General features: G+C 36.2%; 1 protein-coding gene across 6 annotated transcripts in view; it reads right to left on the minus strand.

Annotated features, from left to right (window-relative positions):
* The window catches only part of Rbm25 (RNA binding motif protein 25), a 64242-nt gene that overhangs the window by 25915 nt on the left and 22094 nt on the right, over nucleotides 1-16233 (minus strand). For all 6 annotated transcript variants that reach the window (XM_013155244.3, XM_063241363.1, XM_063241362.1 and 3 more), the window contains 4 exons: nucleotides 14897-15064; nucleotides 8243-8300; nucleotides 5714-5874; nucleotides 583-768 (listed from right to left, as the gene is read on the minus strand). In XM_013155244.3, the coding sequence (XP_013010698.1) occupies nucleotides 583-768; nucleotides 5714-5874; nucleotides 8243-8300; nucleotides 14897-15064 (573 nt within the window). The remainder of the gene's footprint in view (nucleotides 1-582; nucleotides 769-5713; nucleotides 5875-8242; nucleotides 8301-14896; nucleotides 15065-16233) is intronic.

Raw genomic sequence — 16233 nt, forward strand, 5'->3', positions numbered from 1 at the left:
AACATATGAAGAACAAGCCAAGTAATAAAAAAGTACTTGGGCACAAAAGAAACTGAAGATGAACTGGGGATTTAGCTCAGCAGCCTAAGTGCCTGCTTTACAAGTGCATGGTTGCGAATTAGATCCTGGGTACCGATTAAAAAAAAAAAAAAAAGAAACTGAAGACAGCCTACAAAAACATTAAAAGTAACCATTCCCATAAAAATTTTATATTTTTCCATGAAGTATAAAATTCATGCATATAAAATACTTCTAAGGGTGGGGATTTAGCTCAGTGATGTAAGTGCCTGCCTGGCAAGCATGAGGTCACAAGTTCAATCCAGGGTATCAAAACAAAACCAAAAAAAAAAAAAATCAAAAACAAAAAAACTTCTGATGTTTTATAAGAATATTTTCCATAACTTTTCTAAGTCTATTCAAATGAACTGAGTGTAAGAGGAGCAACCATTTCTGTCAATTTGGATATTGCTAAAATCCTACCCATTCTGTTTTCCCCTATAGAGTTAAAATGCAAAATCGAAGCACAAGAGTAACATCATAAAAATAACTGTAGATATGACTGTGTGATGTCAGAACACATACGTCCTCCTTCTTTTCCTTTTTCTTCTTCCTGGGATGAGAGTCAGACTCCTGTGAGGGGGCATTTAGTTCACTGGAGTATTCTCGTATTAAAACTTCAATGGCCCCTTTAATCATCTGATCTCTTCTTTTTGTCTCTTCATCCAAAGCTTCTTCATCATCATTAGTGACAGTTTCGGGCCTGGCATTCTTAAAGCAAAAAGGAAAAAAAAAAAAAAAAAAAATCAAACAAGAAAATTAAAGTCCTTCCAAAGTATTAAAAATGTTCCCTCAAAAAGATCTCTATAGTCCTACAAAACAGCTGGTTTAATTGACTGCTACTGTACAAAACAGCTGGTTTAACTGACTGCTACTGTATAAAACAGACAAAAGCAAGAACAAAAAATGCTTGATAGCAATATATACTGAAATACAAGCATTCTAGACAGGTTAAGAATGGCATGTTGACTTCTTTTCACCGTTCTGCTTCTAGACTTTTACAATGTAGGAAATGCTACTTACAGAAATTATACGAAGGGGAAAAAAAAGTCAACTCTTAAGTACTGCAGAAGTCTTCCCTGTGACTTGCTCATGCAACATTAAAAAAAAAAACCACATATAATGTATGTCATGCTGCTCTCCAAGTATTTTGTTATACTCTACAGATAATCATTAAGGGACAAAGTCTAGATTAACTTTTGTCTCTTGCAAAGAATTATCTTACTTAGTGCTGCTATCTTACTCAACCATAAAGAATTTGGTCTACTGGAGGAATAAAAAGCTTCAATACTAAAGCTACTAGCTATGAAGTTAAGAGAGCTCTTGAAAGCTCAGTCTTGACTTTTAGAAACCAAAAGAACCACCACTTGGGAAACCTAAGCAGAATTCTTTTGGGAAAATGTTGACTTAATTAGACTAATTTCTAGGCAAAGATGTGAAGACGTTCCCCTGGAGCATGTGTTCTACGGGAATGAAATATACTTGGTTATTTTCAGAGAATATTGAGAATTTCAAACTAGACCTGTCGAAGTTCATTCTTAATTATTTAACAACCACCATTGGATAATGAAGCAGATTTATTTACCAATACACTCTTACTGCTAGATAGCCAAAATAGCAATACAACATGGACTAAATGGATCAGCATGGGTACCACAACGAAGCATTTTTACTGAAGGTCATTTAGAAATGGAAAAGGAAAATGATTTTACCTATAAGTGAATAATAATAAAAGTCTCCATGAAGCAATCTGACAAGATACATTACAGAAGCTTAATGTAAGTCCTCTTAAAATTCTGGATCAGGAAAAATTATCTCACTCTTATTCCAGACAAATATATGTTCCTCTTTTAATAATAACTATGTAACTGCACTTTCTCTTCTGCCTCAGTGAAAAACGGCTGAAAAAAGTAGTACATACAAGTTCTTGATCTCGTTTTGCAACATCGACCTTAGTTACAGCTTTCTAAATTTCTTCAACTAATCAACAATAAAGGGGCTGGGGCTGTAGCTCAGCAGCACAAGCGCCTGCCTGGCAAGTGCAAGGTTGTGAGATTGATTCCCAGTACCCCCCCCCCAAATAAAGAACAAGTACCTACTCACATATTCTAAGAAATCACAGTAAATCTGCAATCTACTACTCTACTATATAATTACATTTGCTTAGGTTATTTGAAAATAGAATACACAGAATTACTCAGCTTTTTTTTGGTCTTTCTGAGATAGAGTCCCACTAAGTAGTTCAGGTTTGTCTTGAACTCACTTTGTAGCCCAGGTTGGCCTCAAACAATCCTCATGCCTCAGTCTCCCAAGTGCTGGGATTACAGTCATACACCACCATGCCCTGTAACTTTTTTTTTTTTTTTAAACCTGTTATCATATAATTATTCTAGGAAAAAAATAACATGGTTGAACAGTGACATTAAATACCCTTGGGCACTATGCCAAGTACATGAAACAGTATGCATACAACCACAGAAAAATAAAACAGATGTTTATTTAAATTTCGTTTTATGCAAGTGTGGTAAGGCATGCCTGTAACTCAGGTACTCAGTGGTTTTGTTTTGTTTTGTTTTTTTTGGCTTTTTCGTTTTTATCAGTACCAGGGATCGAACTCACGACTGCCTGCTTGCAAGGCAGGCGCTTATGCCGCTGAGCTAAATCCCCAGCCCCTAACTCCAGTACTCAGATGGCTGAGGCAAGAGGATCACTGTGAGTTCGAGGCCAGCCTAGGTTGCATAGTAAAACTCAAGTCCAGGGGCTGGGGATTTAGCTCAGCAGCATAAGCACCTGCCTTGCAAGTGCATGATCATGAGTTCGATCCCGATTAAGGGGGAGGGGGGCTCGGCTCAAGGCCAGCCTGAACTACACAGCAAGAACATCTCAAAAGTGGGGGGAGCGGAAGTGTAGGTTGGGGGTTTATCTCAATGACACAAGCACCTGCCTGGCAAGCCCTAAGCCCGAGGTCACGAGTTTGATCTCTGGTTCAAAAACAAGAAAAAAAAAAAAAAGAAGCCAGGTGTGGTGGTGCATGCCTATAATCCCAGCACTTGAAAGGCTGAGGCAGGAGGATTACTATGAGTTTGAAACCAGGCTGGGTTATAACATGAGCTCAAGGCCAGCCTGAACTTTACATAGTAAGACCCTATCATAAAAAGACCAAACAAATTTTTTTTCATTTTATCTGAAATAATTGTTCTATGTTTTGATTTTATATATGGAGGGGGAAAGGAATCAAACTCAGCACCCTGTGCTTGCCAGACAGGAGCTTGTGCCGCTAAGCTATATTCCCAGCATGTTTTTTCACTGTTTTTTTTTTTAACTAAGGGTCTTCAATTTCATTATTGAAGATATGAACACATGTAAAGTGTTATTCTGCATAATGGTAATTAGTAAACAGCCACACACAACTGTCCATTTCCTATTTAGATAAATATACAATAAACAGGGAGGGAAACAAAGGAGAAGGAAGGGGAAAAGGAAAGAAGGGGAGGAAAACAAGAAAAGAGCTTTTATAAATGAGGGGAGGAGGAATTGAGAGGGTAGGGGATGGGACCCAAAAAAATCAAATTATATAATTTACAGATACGAATTCTCTATGATAAATGTGTTACGTATATCTAAAATGTACCAATAAAATCTGACTGCAAGAAAACCAAATATACAGTAAAACTGGTTTACTTCATTTTCGGAGTTTAAAGCATACCATTAACAAATACTACAGATTAAAGCAACTCACAATGAACTAATGATTAAATCCAATGACTGTGAGTTCTAGGGAACTAGGACAAAAAAACAACTCAACAAACTGAACCCATGCTTTGTTTCTTAAGACATGTTATCTAGAACATGCTTACACAAATTATCTTCCAACCTTAAGTCTCCTGAATAGCTGGGATTATAGCTTTCTTTTGAAATTCAAATTCAATTACCAGCACAAGAAAATCTGAAGAGTATTATTCGAGTTTTAAGATTTTAATAATATGAAAGGTAATACTAATGATCTGAAAAACCAATTATACTCCAGAGAAACTGTATTTTATTATTTGCATATAAAAAAGATTGGAAAGACAGTAAAAACAATAAGCAGTAACTGCAACTATTATTAAATAAATGTCCAGCCCACTTTTAATATAGATAAGACATTTCCAACTCACTGCCCTTTTTATCTGTAACAAGAGACAGAGAAGGAAGAGATATGGGAATGAGACCTAGTACAGGGGCTAATAACAGCTATAAACAATATCTACTATAAAGCAGACTGACATCATAAAATCTGCTTTACAAAGGAAGAAAATATCTAATTCTGTCTGAAAGTAGGATAAAGGCTATATAAAACAAGGGCCATGGTAATCATAATTAGTACAGGTAGAATTTCAATGGGGAGTTTGGATGTGCAGTAAGTATCTGAAATATATATAAAACACAAAGGAAATTTGTGTGAAAAGATACATGGGGCACTATATGAAAGGAGAAGGGAAAAGGAAGCCATGTAGTCTGGAAAAACATTGAACCAAAATGTCAACAGTGGTTATTTGTGATGATGGGTATTATTTCTTTTCATACTATAATTCCATTTTTTGAGATTTTTTTTTTTTAAAGAAAAAACATACAATGTGGGTATAAAGGAGGGGACAAGAAGCTATTTTTATTTGAAAAATAATGAAGCCTTGAATTCAAAAGGCTATTTGGGTTTGTTTTTCTTGAGAGAAAGACAATACATAAATTTTCAGATTTGTTTTGCATAAAGTGCCTATTATAAACTAAGAAGGAAAAGTGAGGCACTATGTATTTAAACTATTTTGCTTTGGTAATAACACAACACATAAAAATTTCCTTTATCTTCACTTAAGATAGCCTAAATAAAGCCACCCAGGTGAGTAATGTAATACTTATTATTTTCTTTATAGTCTCTGTACTTCTAAATGAAAAAGCAACTGATAAAATTACGGAGCCAGGGACATAGCTCAGTGGTTGCAGCACCTGCCTGGCAAACTCAAACTCCTGAATTCAATTCCTGCTATCCACACATACACACAAAGGGATTCTGGGCTGGGGACATGGCTCAGTGGTAGAGTTCTTGCCTTATATACTCAAGGACCTGGGTTCCCCAGCACACCAAAAAAAAAAAGCCAGGACCATAGTTCAGCAGCCTAGCACCTGCCTGGCAAGTACAAGGTCATGAGTTCAATTCCTAACCCCCCCCCCCAAAATTAAAATTGTACAGGTTGAGGGGCTGGAGGTTTAGCTCAGCGGCATAAGCGCCTGCCTTGTAAGCAGGCAGTTGTGAGTTCGATCCCCGGTACCGATAAAAAGGAAAAAGACAAAAAAAAAAAGCTGAAGTCTAAAATTGTACAGGTTGAAATATATTTTGTACTTAAAGACAAAGTTGTCTTAATGAATTAGTTCTGTTTGGAATAGGCTGTACCAGTGTTTTCCCTGGCAAGTTAACTTTGTCCAGTATCCCAACCTCCAACATTCATCTACCTATTGTAGGTAGATAAAAGACTTAAAATAACTACAAACTAAAATATCAGCCTACATTTAAGCCACAGCACATTTTAAAGAGATGATGATCTCGTCAAATTTCACATTAGACTTGTTTATAGGGGAAAGTATTTACACTAAAGTAGCACAAATGGATCAGAAAACATACCCCATTAGAAGCTTTCTTCTTTGCTTTCCATTCATCCAGCTGTGCCTTTGTTTTGGCATCAACTTTCACAAGTAGCTTCTTCTCTCCAATCTGAAGGTCATGTAATAATCTGAGTGCACGGAGGGTAGACTCAGGCTCCTTATACTCACAGAATCCAAAAGCTATTAACAAATGCAAAGAATTAGTGAATATCAATACAACTATAAGATGAAGAAACAGTATGGAAAAACAAAAAGATATGACAGGAAAAGCTTAAATAAGTATCTTTTAGTCTTCAATTTAGTGTGTATTAGTAAGCCTAAAAATCGAATACTAAGCTAATTACAATGAGTATATCTAGTTTTTTAGATTGATATTTTGAAAAGAATTTCCCACTAAAAGAAACCAGAGCTCCTGAGAAATGGCTGATTCCAACCCTGAACCAAGGAAGACTAGATAATCTTCAAATGAGGACTGTATTTAAAAAAAATCACTGGATAAGGCAGGGTGTGGTAGCACACATCTGTAATCCCAGCACTCAGGAGGCTGAGGCAGGATGATTGTTGCTAGCTCAAGACCCACCTGGTCTACAAAGTGAGCTCAAAACCAGCCTGAATTCCATTGTGAGACCCCGTCTCAAAACAAAACAAAACAAACCACTGGGTACCCAACTCACAGAGGTAACTTCAATCAACCTAAGCTTTAAAGTGATGACAACTACAGTGATTCCATACTAAACACAAGAACATTAAATATTCAATTCTAAACTAAAAATGGTTGGAAAAAGCAAAACAAAACATCAGTCAATGCTAGAAAATGCTGAAGACACCAGACGATTTTCCCCAGAAACAAACATTTATCACATTTTGCCTATACCAAAATAGATAAATGTCTATAGGAAATAGATAAATAGAAGATTTCTTCTTATAAAGCACTCTACTGATAAATGAAGACTGCTTCAATGAACCAGTGACAGAATTCATACAGCATTGCATTTTGCAACCAACAAAGGAGTGAAATGAATGAAGGAATTGACAATCAAAAGCTTTCGGTATTAATAAAAAAAATAACCTGATGTTTCCCCTCTAGGAAAAATACTGCTTCTATCTTTTTTTTTTTTTTTTTTTTTTTTGTCTTTTTTGTTTTTATCAGTACCGGGTATCCAACTCATGACTGCCTGCTTACAAGGCAGGCGCTTATGCCGCTGAGCTAAATCCCCAGCCCCTTTTATAATATTCTTAAAAAACAGGTATTTTAGGGGCTGGGGATTTAACTCAGTGGCAGAAGTGCCTGCCTGGCAAGCATAACGAGGTCGTGAGCTTAATCCTTGGTACCAAAAATAAAAAGTTATTAAAGAAATAACATACAAAGATTTGAATCTAATCAGGTCTCAAGATATAATACTAAGTAAGCAGTTTACAGATAATACAGAGGAAGTCTTCAGAGCAAATTATATTATTGGATAAACAGTTACAAAATATCAACAGACTCTTAAAAAGGGGCAACTAGCTGCAATGTGCAGACCTCACACAGATCCTGAAATAAGTAACATTTTAAAAGTTAACATTTGAGGGGCTGGGGATGTAGCTCAACAGCATAAGCGCCTGCCTTGCAAGTGTGTGGTCGTGAGTCCGATCCTCAATACCAATAAAAAAGAAAAAGACCAAAAAAAAAGTTAACATTTGAAGCTAGATATGCTATTGTAAGCCTGCAATCTCAGTTACTCAGCAGGAAGGATGCATATTCCAGAGCAGTGTAGGTAACATGCCAAATCCAAACTCAAAAAGAAAAACAGCCAAGGATATAGTTCAATGTTAGAGCACTTGTCTAGCATGCATGAGAACCTTGCTTCAATTCCCAAAACCTTCTGTTCCCTGACTCCCACATTTGAGACAAGTATTTGCACTGAATATTTAATATTATAATTAATTTTGGGGGGGTTTTTTCTGTTTCTTTGGTTTTGGGAGGATTTACGTTTTTATTTTGAAACAGGGTCTCACTATATACACCAGGGTCTTACTATCCACCAACTAGTCCAGGTTGACCTGAAAATCAAGTGCTGGGGACTATAGGCATAACCCACCATGCCTGACTACTTTTAAGGTCTTACAGTATTATTTTATCCAACAGGTGTTTCTGCCAGTTCAGTATGAGACGTACAGTTCTCTTTTAAGAGTAAAGGTCACCTGATGAATTTTTTTCCCTAAGTTCTAATTGTTGCAACTCATTTTTGGTAGTAGTCATAGTGAACATTGATTCTAGGGCAATGCATATGCTAAAATTAACTCTACCACTGAGCTACACCATTACCCCTAATTCTTTCATCAATACACAGTATTGTTTTCCAGACAAAAAGGATGGCAAACTAGTTATGCTGAATTCTGTTAAATTTGTTCTCTTTTAACTCCATCCTAGTCTACTTTGTCAACAATTGACCTCGAATCTCAGTCAACAGTTTCTTGATTGCCCTTCTAAGAAAAAGACAAAGAAAGTAAAACAGTGATTTGTACAACAGATAAAAGTGATCTAAATAAAGAAAAAATATCTTACCTTGAAGTTTTCCAGAAGCACCTTGTACTCTCTTCCAGCTCAAAACCAAACCACATTTCTTAAAAAGAAAAAAAAAAAAAGAAAAAAATGTAATTTTGATGCAAATATGAGCACAATCCTTAGGGGGTAAAAAAACCGTAGAAGGAAAATATAAAAGCATATCAGCAACTAAGTTTCTTAAAATTATCTCAACTCCCACATTTATTACAAGAAATGTATAAGAAATTTTAAGAAAAATACAAGTTCTGATTAAGAAAATTTTCTATATTTTCAAAATTAGAAATTCTATGACTTCACTCATCCTACCAAATTTAGACAGATGGATGGGAAGGTAGAAGGATGGAAAGATGAAAGGAAAGGAGAAAGGAATGGACAAACAAACCTACTCACTCAAGTGCCTGACTTGGTCAAATGTGCATAAAATGATTAAATCCAAATAAACTGAGTCCATTATTACTGTTTTAAAACTGCATTATATGTAATAGCACAGGAAGCTGGGAATTAGCTCAGCAGCACAAGTGCCTGCCTGGCAAGCACAATGTTGGGAGTTCGATCCCCAATACAAACAAAAAGAAAAAAGAAAAAGGAAGTATGTTGTAATAGCACAGGAAAATGTTTGATATTATATACAAAAATAGCTTCAGACAAGAAACTGCTAATACACAGGGAGATTTTTAAACATAAAGAAAAACACTGTGTAAAATACCAATCAGAAATATCCCAAACGATGCAGAAGTACAGCTCTATGGAAAAGTCTAAGATAGTATATGGATCAAATTCCTGATACTCTTCAAAAATAGAAAGAACTCCAAAATGTAAAGGGTAGGGAAGGGTATAGGAAAAGAAAGGGGGAGAAAAAAATAGAAGCCAAGCTTTTGTAAATAAGGAGAAAAGAGAGGCTGCAGGGAGAAAGGGGGAATGGAAAAGAAAAGCAGCAGCAAAAAGGGCCAGAGACATAGCTCAGTGGTGTAAGGCCCCTACCTGGCAAGTTGGATTCCTGGTAACTAACCCCCCACAATAAAAAAGAATACTCTAAAAGAAGCAGCAAGATACATCATGTACAGGTACAAATTTCCTATGGTAAATGTTACCATTATGTATGTCTAAAATGTACCAATGTAATTAACTTTTAGAAAGCCAAAATATATGCATAAACATTACCAAAAAAATGTAAAGAGGGCAGGTTATTTGAAGTGTTTCTGTAATGCACCTTGAAAGAAAAAACTTTTGTAAATAAGAATTAAAAGAATAACTGAAAGGGAGTGGAACAGGAAAAATAAAAAAAACAAGACTATCATATTTGTCTCCTTCCTCACAGTTGTGCCAAGGGACCTCGCAGCATGCAACTCCTCCACTCTGATCCAAACTACAATCTGTGGCAGAAGCACAGTTCAACATCCTCCCAACCACTGACCCCTATGAGGTCACACTATAAACAATATCCACCTACCACAAGCAAAGTTTATTCCTCCTTTGAATGCTGTGAAAAGAACACAAAAAACTTCAAAGGAAGGTGAAATAAGAGACACTATGTTATGGAGTGTTGGACATTGTTAGTAAATACTTAAAGGGTAATGTTGTGACCAAAGAGATACGCAAAGAACGTATCCAGAACAAGGTCTTTAATGAAAAGGGATGGAACTACATTCTTGAGAAGTATGATGGTACTCTCACTACTGAAGTAAAGCCAGTGCCAGGAATGGTGGCACACACCTGCAGTCCCAGCACTCTGGAGGCTGAGACAGGCAGACTGTCAGAAATTCAAGGTAAGCCTGGGCTAAATAGTGAGTTCAAGACCAGTGTGAACTATCCATATATAGTGAGATCCAGTGTCAGACAGAAAGACAGACTGACAGACAGACAGACACAGAGAGACAGACAGAGACAGACATGGAGGGAGGGAGAAAAGTAATACAGGCCACTCCTGAGGCCTGTCATCCCCAGAGGAAATGTTCTCTTCACAGTGGAAAGCACATACCCACAGTACTACTGGATTACAAATTAGACTGAGACTCGTTCAATCCTGGTATCCAGTCACAGTAGCCACAAATTCTAGAGAGCAGAAAAAAATACTGGCCAAATATTTGATAGAAAGTTCTGGCAACTAAGTCTGGAACACAATATACAATTCTGGCTACAGAGGACTCTTCCCAAGAGACTGCTAGCATAAGGGCATCTGCTCATTTGGTTAACTTCAAAAAATATACAATACTGGGAATTGCTCTAATTAAAAAAACTATGGCATGAAAGATCCTATTCCAGGTTATTTTGTCACAGCAACAGAACACAGCAGGCTAACAATTTGAGAGAAAGACTATGAGAAAATGCTTCTGAACAATGCTTCCACCAGTGCCTATATCTGTCATCAGCATTAGTTATGCACATGACAAAATTTGAGGTGAAGATCTAAGATAGTTAATAAAGTCAAGTACAGAGGCACCACTAACAGTCAAACATGGTTCTGGAAATCCTCTTGATACTGTTTTAAAAGATTTACATATATACTTTAGGTAAAAAGTTTCCTATTACTGCCGGGCATGGTGGCTCATGCCTGTAATCCCAGCACTGGGGAGGCTGAGGCAGGAGGATCATTGCGAGTTCAAGACCAGCCTAGGCTACAAAGCAAGCTCAAGGCCAGCCTGAACTGCATATCGAGACCCTGTCAAAAAGACAAAAAAGTTTCCTGTTACTGAGAACTCAAAAGAATCTAAGTTGTTGCCATATTATCATAGGAGTTATTGAAGGGGATTAAAATCTTGCAAGAGGTTATAGAAAGCATAAAACAAAAAGTTCAAGCACTGAAAATGCTTTCTGACCAGATGTGGTGGTGTACACCTGTAATTCCAGCACTTTGGAGGCTGAGACAAGATGATCACTTGAGTGCAAGACCAGCCTGCACTACACAGTGAGTTCAAGGGAGACTTCCTCTTTAAAAAACAGTAAGGCTGTCTCCAAAAAAAAAAGTTTCGTAAATTCTGTTGAAATTTTGTCACAGAACTTAACCAGAAATCTCAAACTATTTCTTAAAGTGCAGCTATATTGTCACCAATGGCTTTGAGATTAATGTCTTCAAGGACTCGATTGCTGATCCCAACAAAAGATCCAAAAGGGCCAGTTATCTTTACATAATGGCAAGGAAGTTTACTACACTTGAGGAAGGAAAACGAGATCTTGAGGAATATGGCCAGAATTTTCTCTATACTACCTTCAAGAATGGGAAGGTGAACTAATGTACAGCTGAATACAGAGCTGGAAGTAAGGCCTCATTAGGCTCTGTTGTCTGAGTGTATGCATGAAAGTATGCAATGCACAATATTTACCATGCAGATGTATGGAACTTGTTTTATGATACATTACAATCAAATTATTTGTTGGTTTATGGATACACTGCCAGTTTTCTTTACTTTCCAGTATTTAGATCATTGCAAATTAGGCAACATACATAATCATTGTGAAAGATTAAGGCTAAAGTAAGCTTTTTAGGGTTCTTTGTTCACAGTAACCCAATCTGATACCGAGTTTTTTTGTTTGTTTGTTTGGTTGGTTGGTTTTTTTTTGGTATCAGGAATCAAACTCAGAACCTTGCACTTGCCAGAGAAGGGCCTGGGCCACAGTATTGATCTTTTCTCAAATAACAAAACCAAAAAGCCATTATATAACAAAAGTAAAAGATCTGCATAAAATTATCATTATTGCTTTATTTTAATATAACATTTTAACTACAATCAATATAATGTATTTAAAAATACATAATTTTTTTTACAAACAAGTTTAAGGTATACAGTTTCAGTGATTTAAGACTATCCAATTTTTCAAGATTTTTATGAGCACATTCAAAAAAATACTTGAAAATAAATCAAACTGCCTTTTGTCCATTAATCAGGACATAAAACACGGCCTTAACAAAGTTGTTTGTGTTATGGTACAAGCTGAAATTACATCAGGACACACCCAAAAGAATTACTAACCTTACTGCCTCTTGTTGAACATGTATTAATTATTCTACACCTAAGAAAATAAAGGTTCCTACTGGAATATACAGTTACATACAGTTATATACCGGTACAGGTACATACCTTGGCCACTGTACTGTATCACTGACATGACACATTTGAAAGGCTTGTACTACCGTTTTATGTCAGATATTGCCTGTGGCTCTCATATGTACCTCACAACCTTAAGATACTGTATTTAGAGAGAAATTCTGCTTCTACTATGAAATATATACATATATGTAAAATACAATCAAAAGTGGAAGTAGCATATTTTAAAGTAATTATACTTCAGAATTTATTTTTCATATTCTTTAGTTAGTATGATTTAATTAGCTGGAGAGGGCAGTGAGTACACTTAAATGTTTTCATTCTATTTTTCATTAAGTTTTTTAAAAAATTAAATGGGATATTACATTATGTACAGGTACAAATTCCCTATGATGAATGTGATTATTACATATTTTAAAAAGTATACCAACAGAATTTCAAAAAAAAAAGAAAAACTACAAAGTTAAAAAAGATGCTATCTGTGCTGGGCATGGTGGCATAAGTGCCTATAATCCCAGCATTCAGGAGGTTGAGGCAGGAGGATCATGGCAAGTTCTAGACCAGCCTAGACTACAAAGCGAGCTCAAGGCCAACCTCTACTGCATAGTGAGACCCCCATCTCAAAAAGACCAAAACATTTAAAAAAAAAAAAAATATGCTATTTGTGAAACCAGTATAAAGATTACTTACCAAAGGTAAGCATACATTTTTCACATCTTCCTTCAGAGAAACCAATAAAATGATAATCGACAAATAATCAACCTTTAAGATCAAATAAATGAGCAAATAGCAACAGGGGCGTTTTCAATAAAATGTTGAAAGTACAAAATGCAGATGGATTTTAACTTCTTTAGAAAAAGCAAAGCATTCTATACCTGCAAGAGTAAAAAAACCAATACAGAGGAGAACAAACTTAATATATCCTGCAAAGTGAGCTGTATCTGGGCCGGAGTAATAGGTACAGAAGAGAAAGAAGCTTGAGACTAAATCTTAACAAACATGCTCAGTGACTTTATGAAGTAATTTGAGGCTCACATAATTAACAATTCTGAGAAAGCATGGTACATGACTTAGTTCTACCACTATCAGTGATATTAATTATAACACTGATTATTTTATTATATTGCGATACTTGCATTAAAGAGCCAGATGTGGTGGTAAAGCGCCAGGCATGGTGGTGCATGCCTGTAATCCCAGTACTTGGGAAGCTGAAGGCAGGGAGATCGTTAAAAGTCTGCAACCAGCCTGGGCTACAAGGTGTGCTCAAGGCCAGCCTGAACTACATAGCAAAACCTTGTTTCAAAAAGAAAAAAAAAAAAAAAATTAAATTAAAAATCTCGGTAAAGCCGGGGATTTATTAGCTCAGCGGCGTAAGCGCTCACTTGGCAAGCATGAGGATGTGAGTTCGATCCCCAGTACAAAAAATAAAAAATAAAAACGCAGTAAAGACACGGAGCGTGGGCCAGCAATATGGCTCAGCAGCCTAAGTACCTGGCCTGGCAAGCCCCAGGTCGTAAATTCAATCCCCTGTACCAAAAAAAAAGAAGAAGACATGGAAGCATGCGAATGTGTTAGGTTTTGTCTACCAAACCAGTAAGTCAATAAACTAAACCAAAAGAAATAAAGAAAGGGTAGACCAGAAGCCAGGTATCATGACACATGCCTATAATCTAAGTTTACTGGGAGCCTAAAGCAAGACCAACAAAATTCCAGGTTGGACAATTTGGAAAAACTCTTGTTTCAAAAAAATAAAAATTACCAGTGACTCCTGAGGTCTGCACTATGTTGAAACTTAGGGTGCTAGGAAACCAAGCAACCAGCTTGCCTCCCTGCTAAGTGGCTATAGTGTGGGAGGCTTCAGCCACCCCAGGGGGAGAACCACCAGCGACTCCTGAGATCCACATCATGGTGGAACTTAGGATGCTGGGAAACCAAGCAACTACCTCACCTCCTGCTAAGTGGTAGTGAGCCTATGGGCGCATGGGCTGAGAACCAAACATCCAACTGCCCGCCCCACCTTAGCAAACAGGAACCAGAGATCTGAGCATCTCTTGGGAGGTTGACCATATGCAATATAGCAAATAAGGGGGATTTCCTTCTACCATTTGTTTGAAGGCAAATATTTTTACCACTGTTTTGCTTTATTCTGATTAATGGTATTGCTCTATTCAATATTCTGTTTTGGTAAGTTCTATAATGTTCTATATTTCATTTTATTTTGCTATACCTGATTGAAAGAACAACTATTGTGAAGATAATGAGATATACTGTGGTACCTATAACAGTACTGTGGTACTGTTATCCCGGTAATCTACTGTGAAGTTCTGAACCAATTTCACTACACTGTCTAAACTGGCTTTGTTCTGTCATCTTCTTTTGTATTTTACTACTTCCAAAATAATAAAAAATTAAAATAAATAAAAATTTTTTAAAAATTAAAAAGGGTTGGGGACATCTGATAGGTAGAGAACCCCTAGGTTTGAGTCCCCAGTACTTGGGGTGGCACAACCCAAAATAAAAATAGAAATCAAAACAAGAATGAAAGGCCTACGAGTGACTGAATTATACTACCCCTCAAAAAAAGTATCTTGAAAAAAATGAATATACTTACAGCTAACAGCTGTCGTATGAGCATGTCTGAGGCTTTCTCGGAAATGTTCCCAACAAAAACTGTAGTAGTAGGGCCACAATTTTCATCATTTTCTTTAGCCTTTAGGCCTGGATGATCCTTTCTTGCTCCCAAATGCTTTCCAACCATGGACACAGTGGGCACTAGGACCTGAGATAAAGATAATAAAATTTTGTCTGACAATTTCCCATGACATTTAACACAATATAAAGTTTTTAAAAAATCACATTAATTAAAAAAATACTGATTTTTAAGACAGCAAATATCAATTTTAAGACAATAAATACAAGGTGTGCTCAAACTATAAAGTGAATGTTTACATTTTTGAAATTTATTATAGTAAAAGACACATTGTCATTAATCACCCTCAAAATTCTCCCTGCTCATTTTAAACACTTCTCCCATTGTTCTTATCACTTTCTGAAACTGTACTAGAAGTTCTCTCTCGTGTCTTATGTGATATGATTTAAAAAAAAAAAAAAAAAACACTGTTATATGTTACTGCCAAATGACATCCAATGAAAAGACAAGCTTAAATGAACATTATGGCACATCCTCCCCTATCGTATGCAATGGGCTTACTGCTGTGCCACTTCTGGCTCTTCCCCAAAGTCAAAGTGACCATGAAAGGTAAAGGTTTAAGAATAAATTTAGGGCATTGAGGCCACAACAAAAAAACAACTAAAGAATTCATGAATACATTTCCAGAACTGTTTTTAGAAAGTGGCAAAAATGATAGGCTAAGTGTGTTCTATGCAAAAGTGTTTGTTAGGGAGATTAACGTTAATGTTTCTTCTACTATAATAAATTACTCTTAAACTCTCACGGTATTTTTAGATCACATCTCATATAGCACATTATTAAAGTCTCTCTTTAATGCTCTTAAAGCAAATGGCACATTTCATGAATGCAAATTTATTCAGACAAGTTTCTACTACTACACTGTCTTTGCAAAAAGTGAAAAAAGGTAATAAAAGCTAAGTTTTTAAGACAAAAGTTTTAAATGTTTAAAACATCAAAAATTACTAAAAACTTTTTTAAAATCTTAGTTTTTTTACAACTGTCAGTGTCTATTAAGCAAATTCCCATTATTCCTGCTAAACTTCTATAACAAAATACTCAAATTCCACACACCACTCTCCTAAACTTTATCTTTTTTAGTCTGAAATAGGAAGAAGAGTATGTGCCATATGTACTCTTTCTAAAATTGTCAAACCATGAACATACAGTTCAGGAAAAGTTATACTCCCTTTGATCTGAAATCCAAAGCTTCTCAGTGGTATACCTCACAGATTCCCATTTGCTCACACAGTGCCTCT

The sequence above is a fragment of the Cavia porcellus genome, unplaced genomic scaffold, assembly GCF_034190915.1.
Source record: "Cavia porcellus strain 051 isolate PalLab524CR breed Dunkin Hartley unplaced genomic scaffold, mCavPor4.1 scaffold_31, whole genome shotgun sequence".
NCBI lineage: Eukaryota > Metazoa > Chordata > Mammalia > Rodentia > Caviidae > Cavia > Cavia porcellus.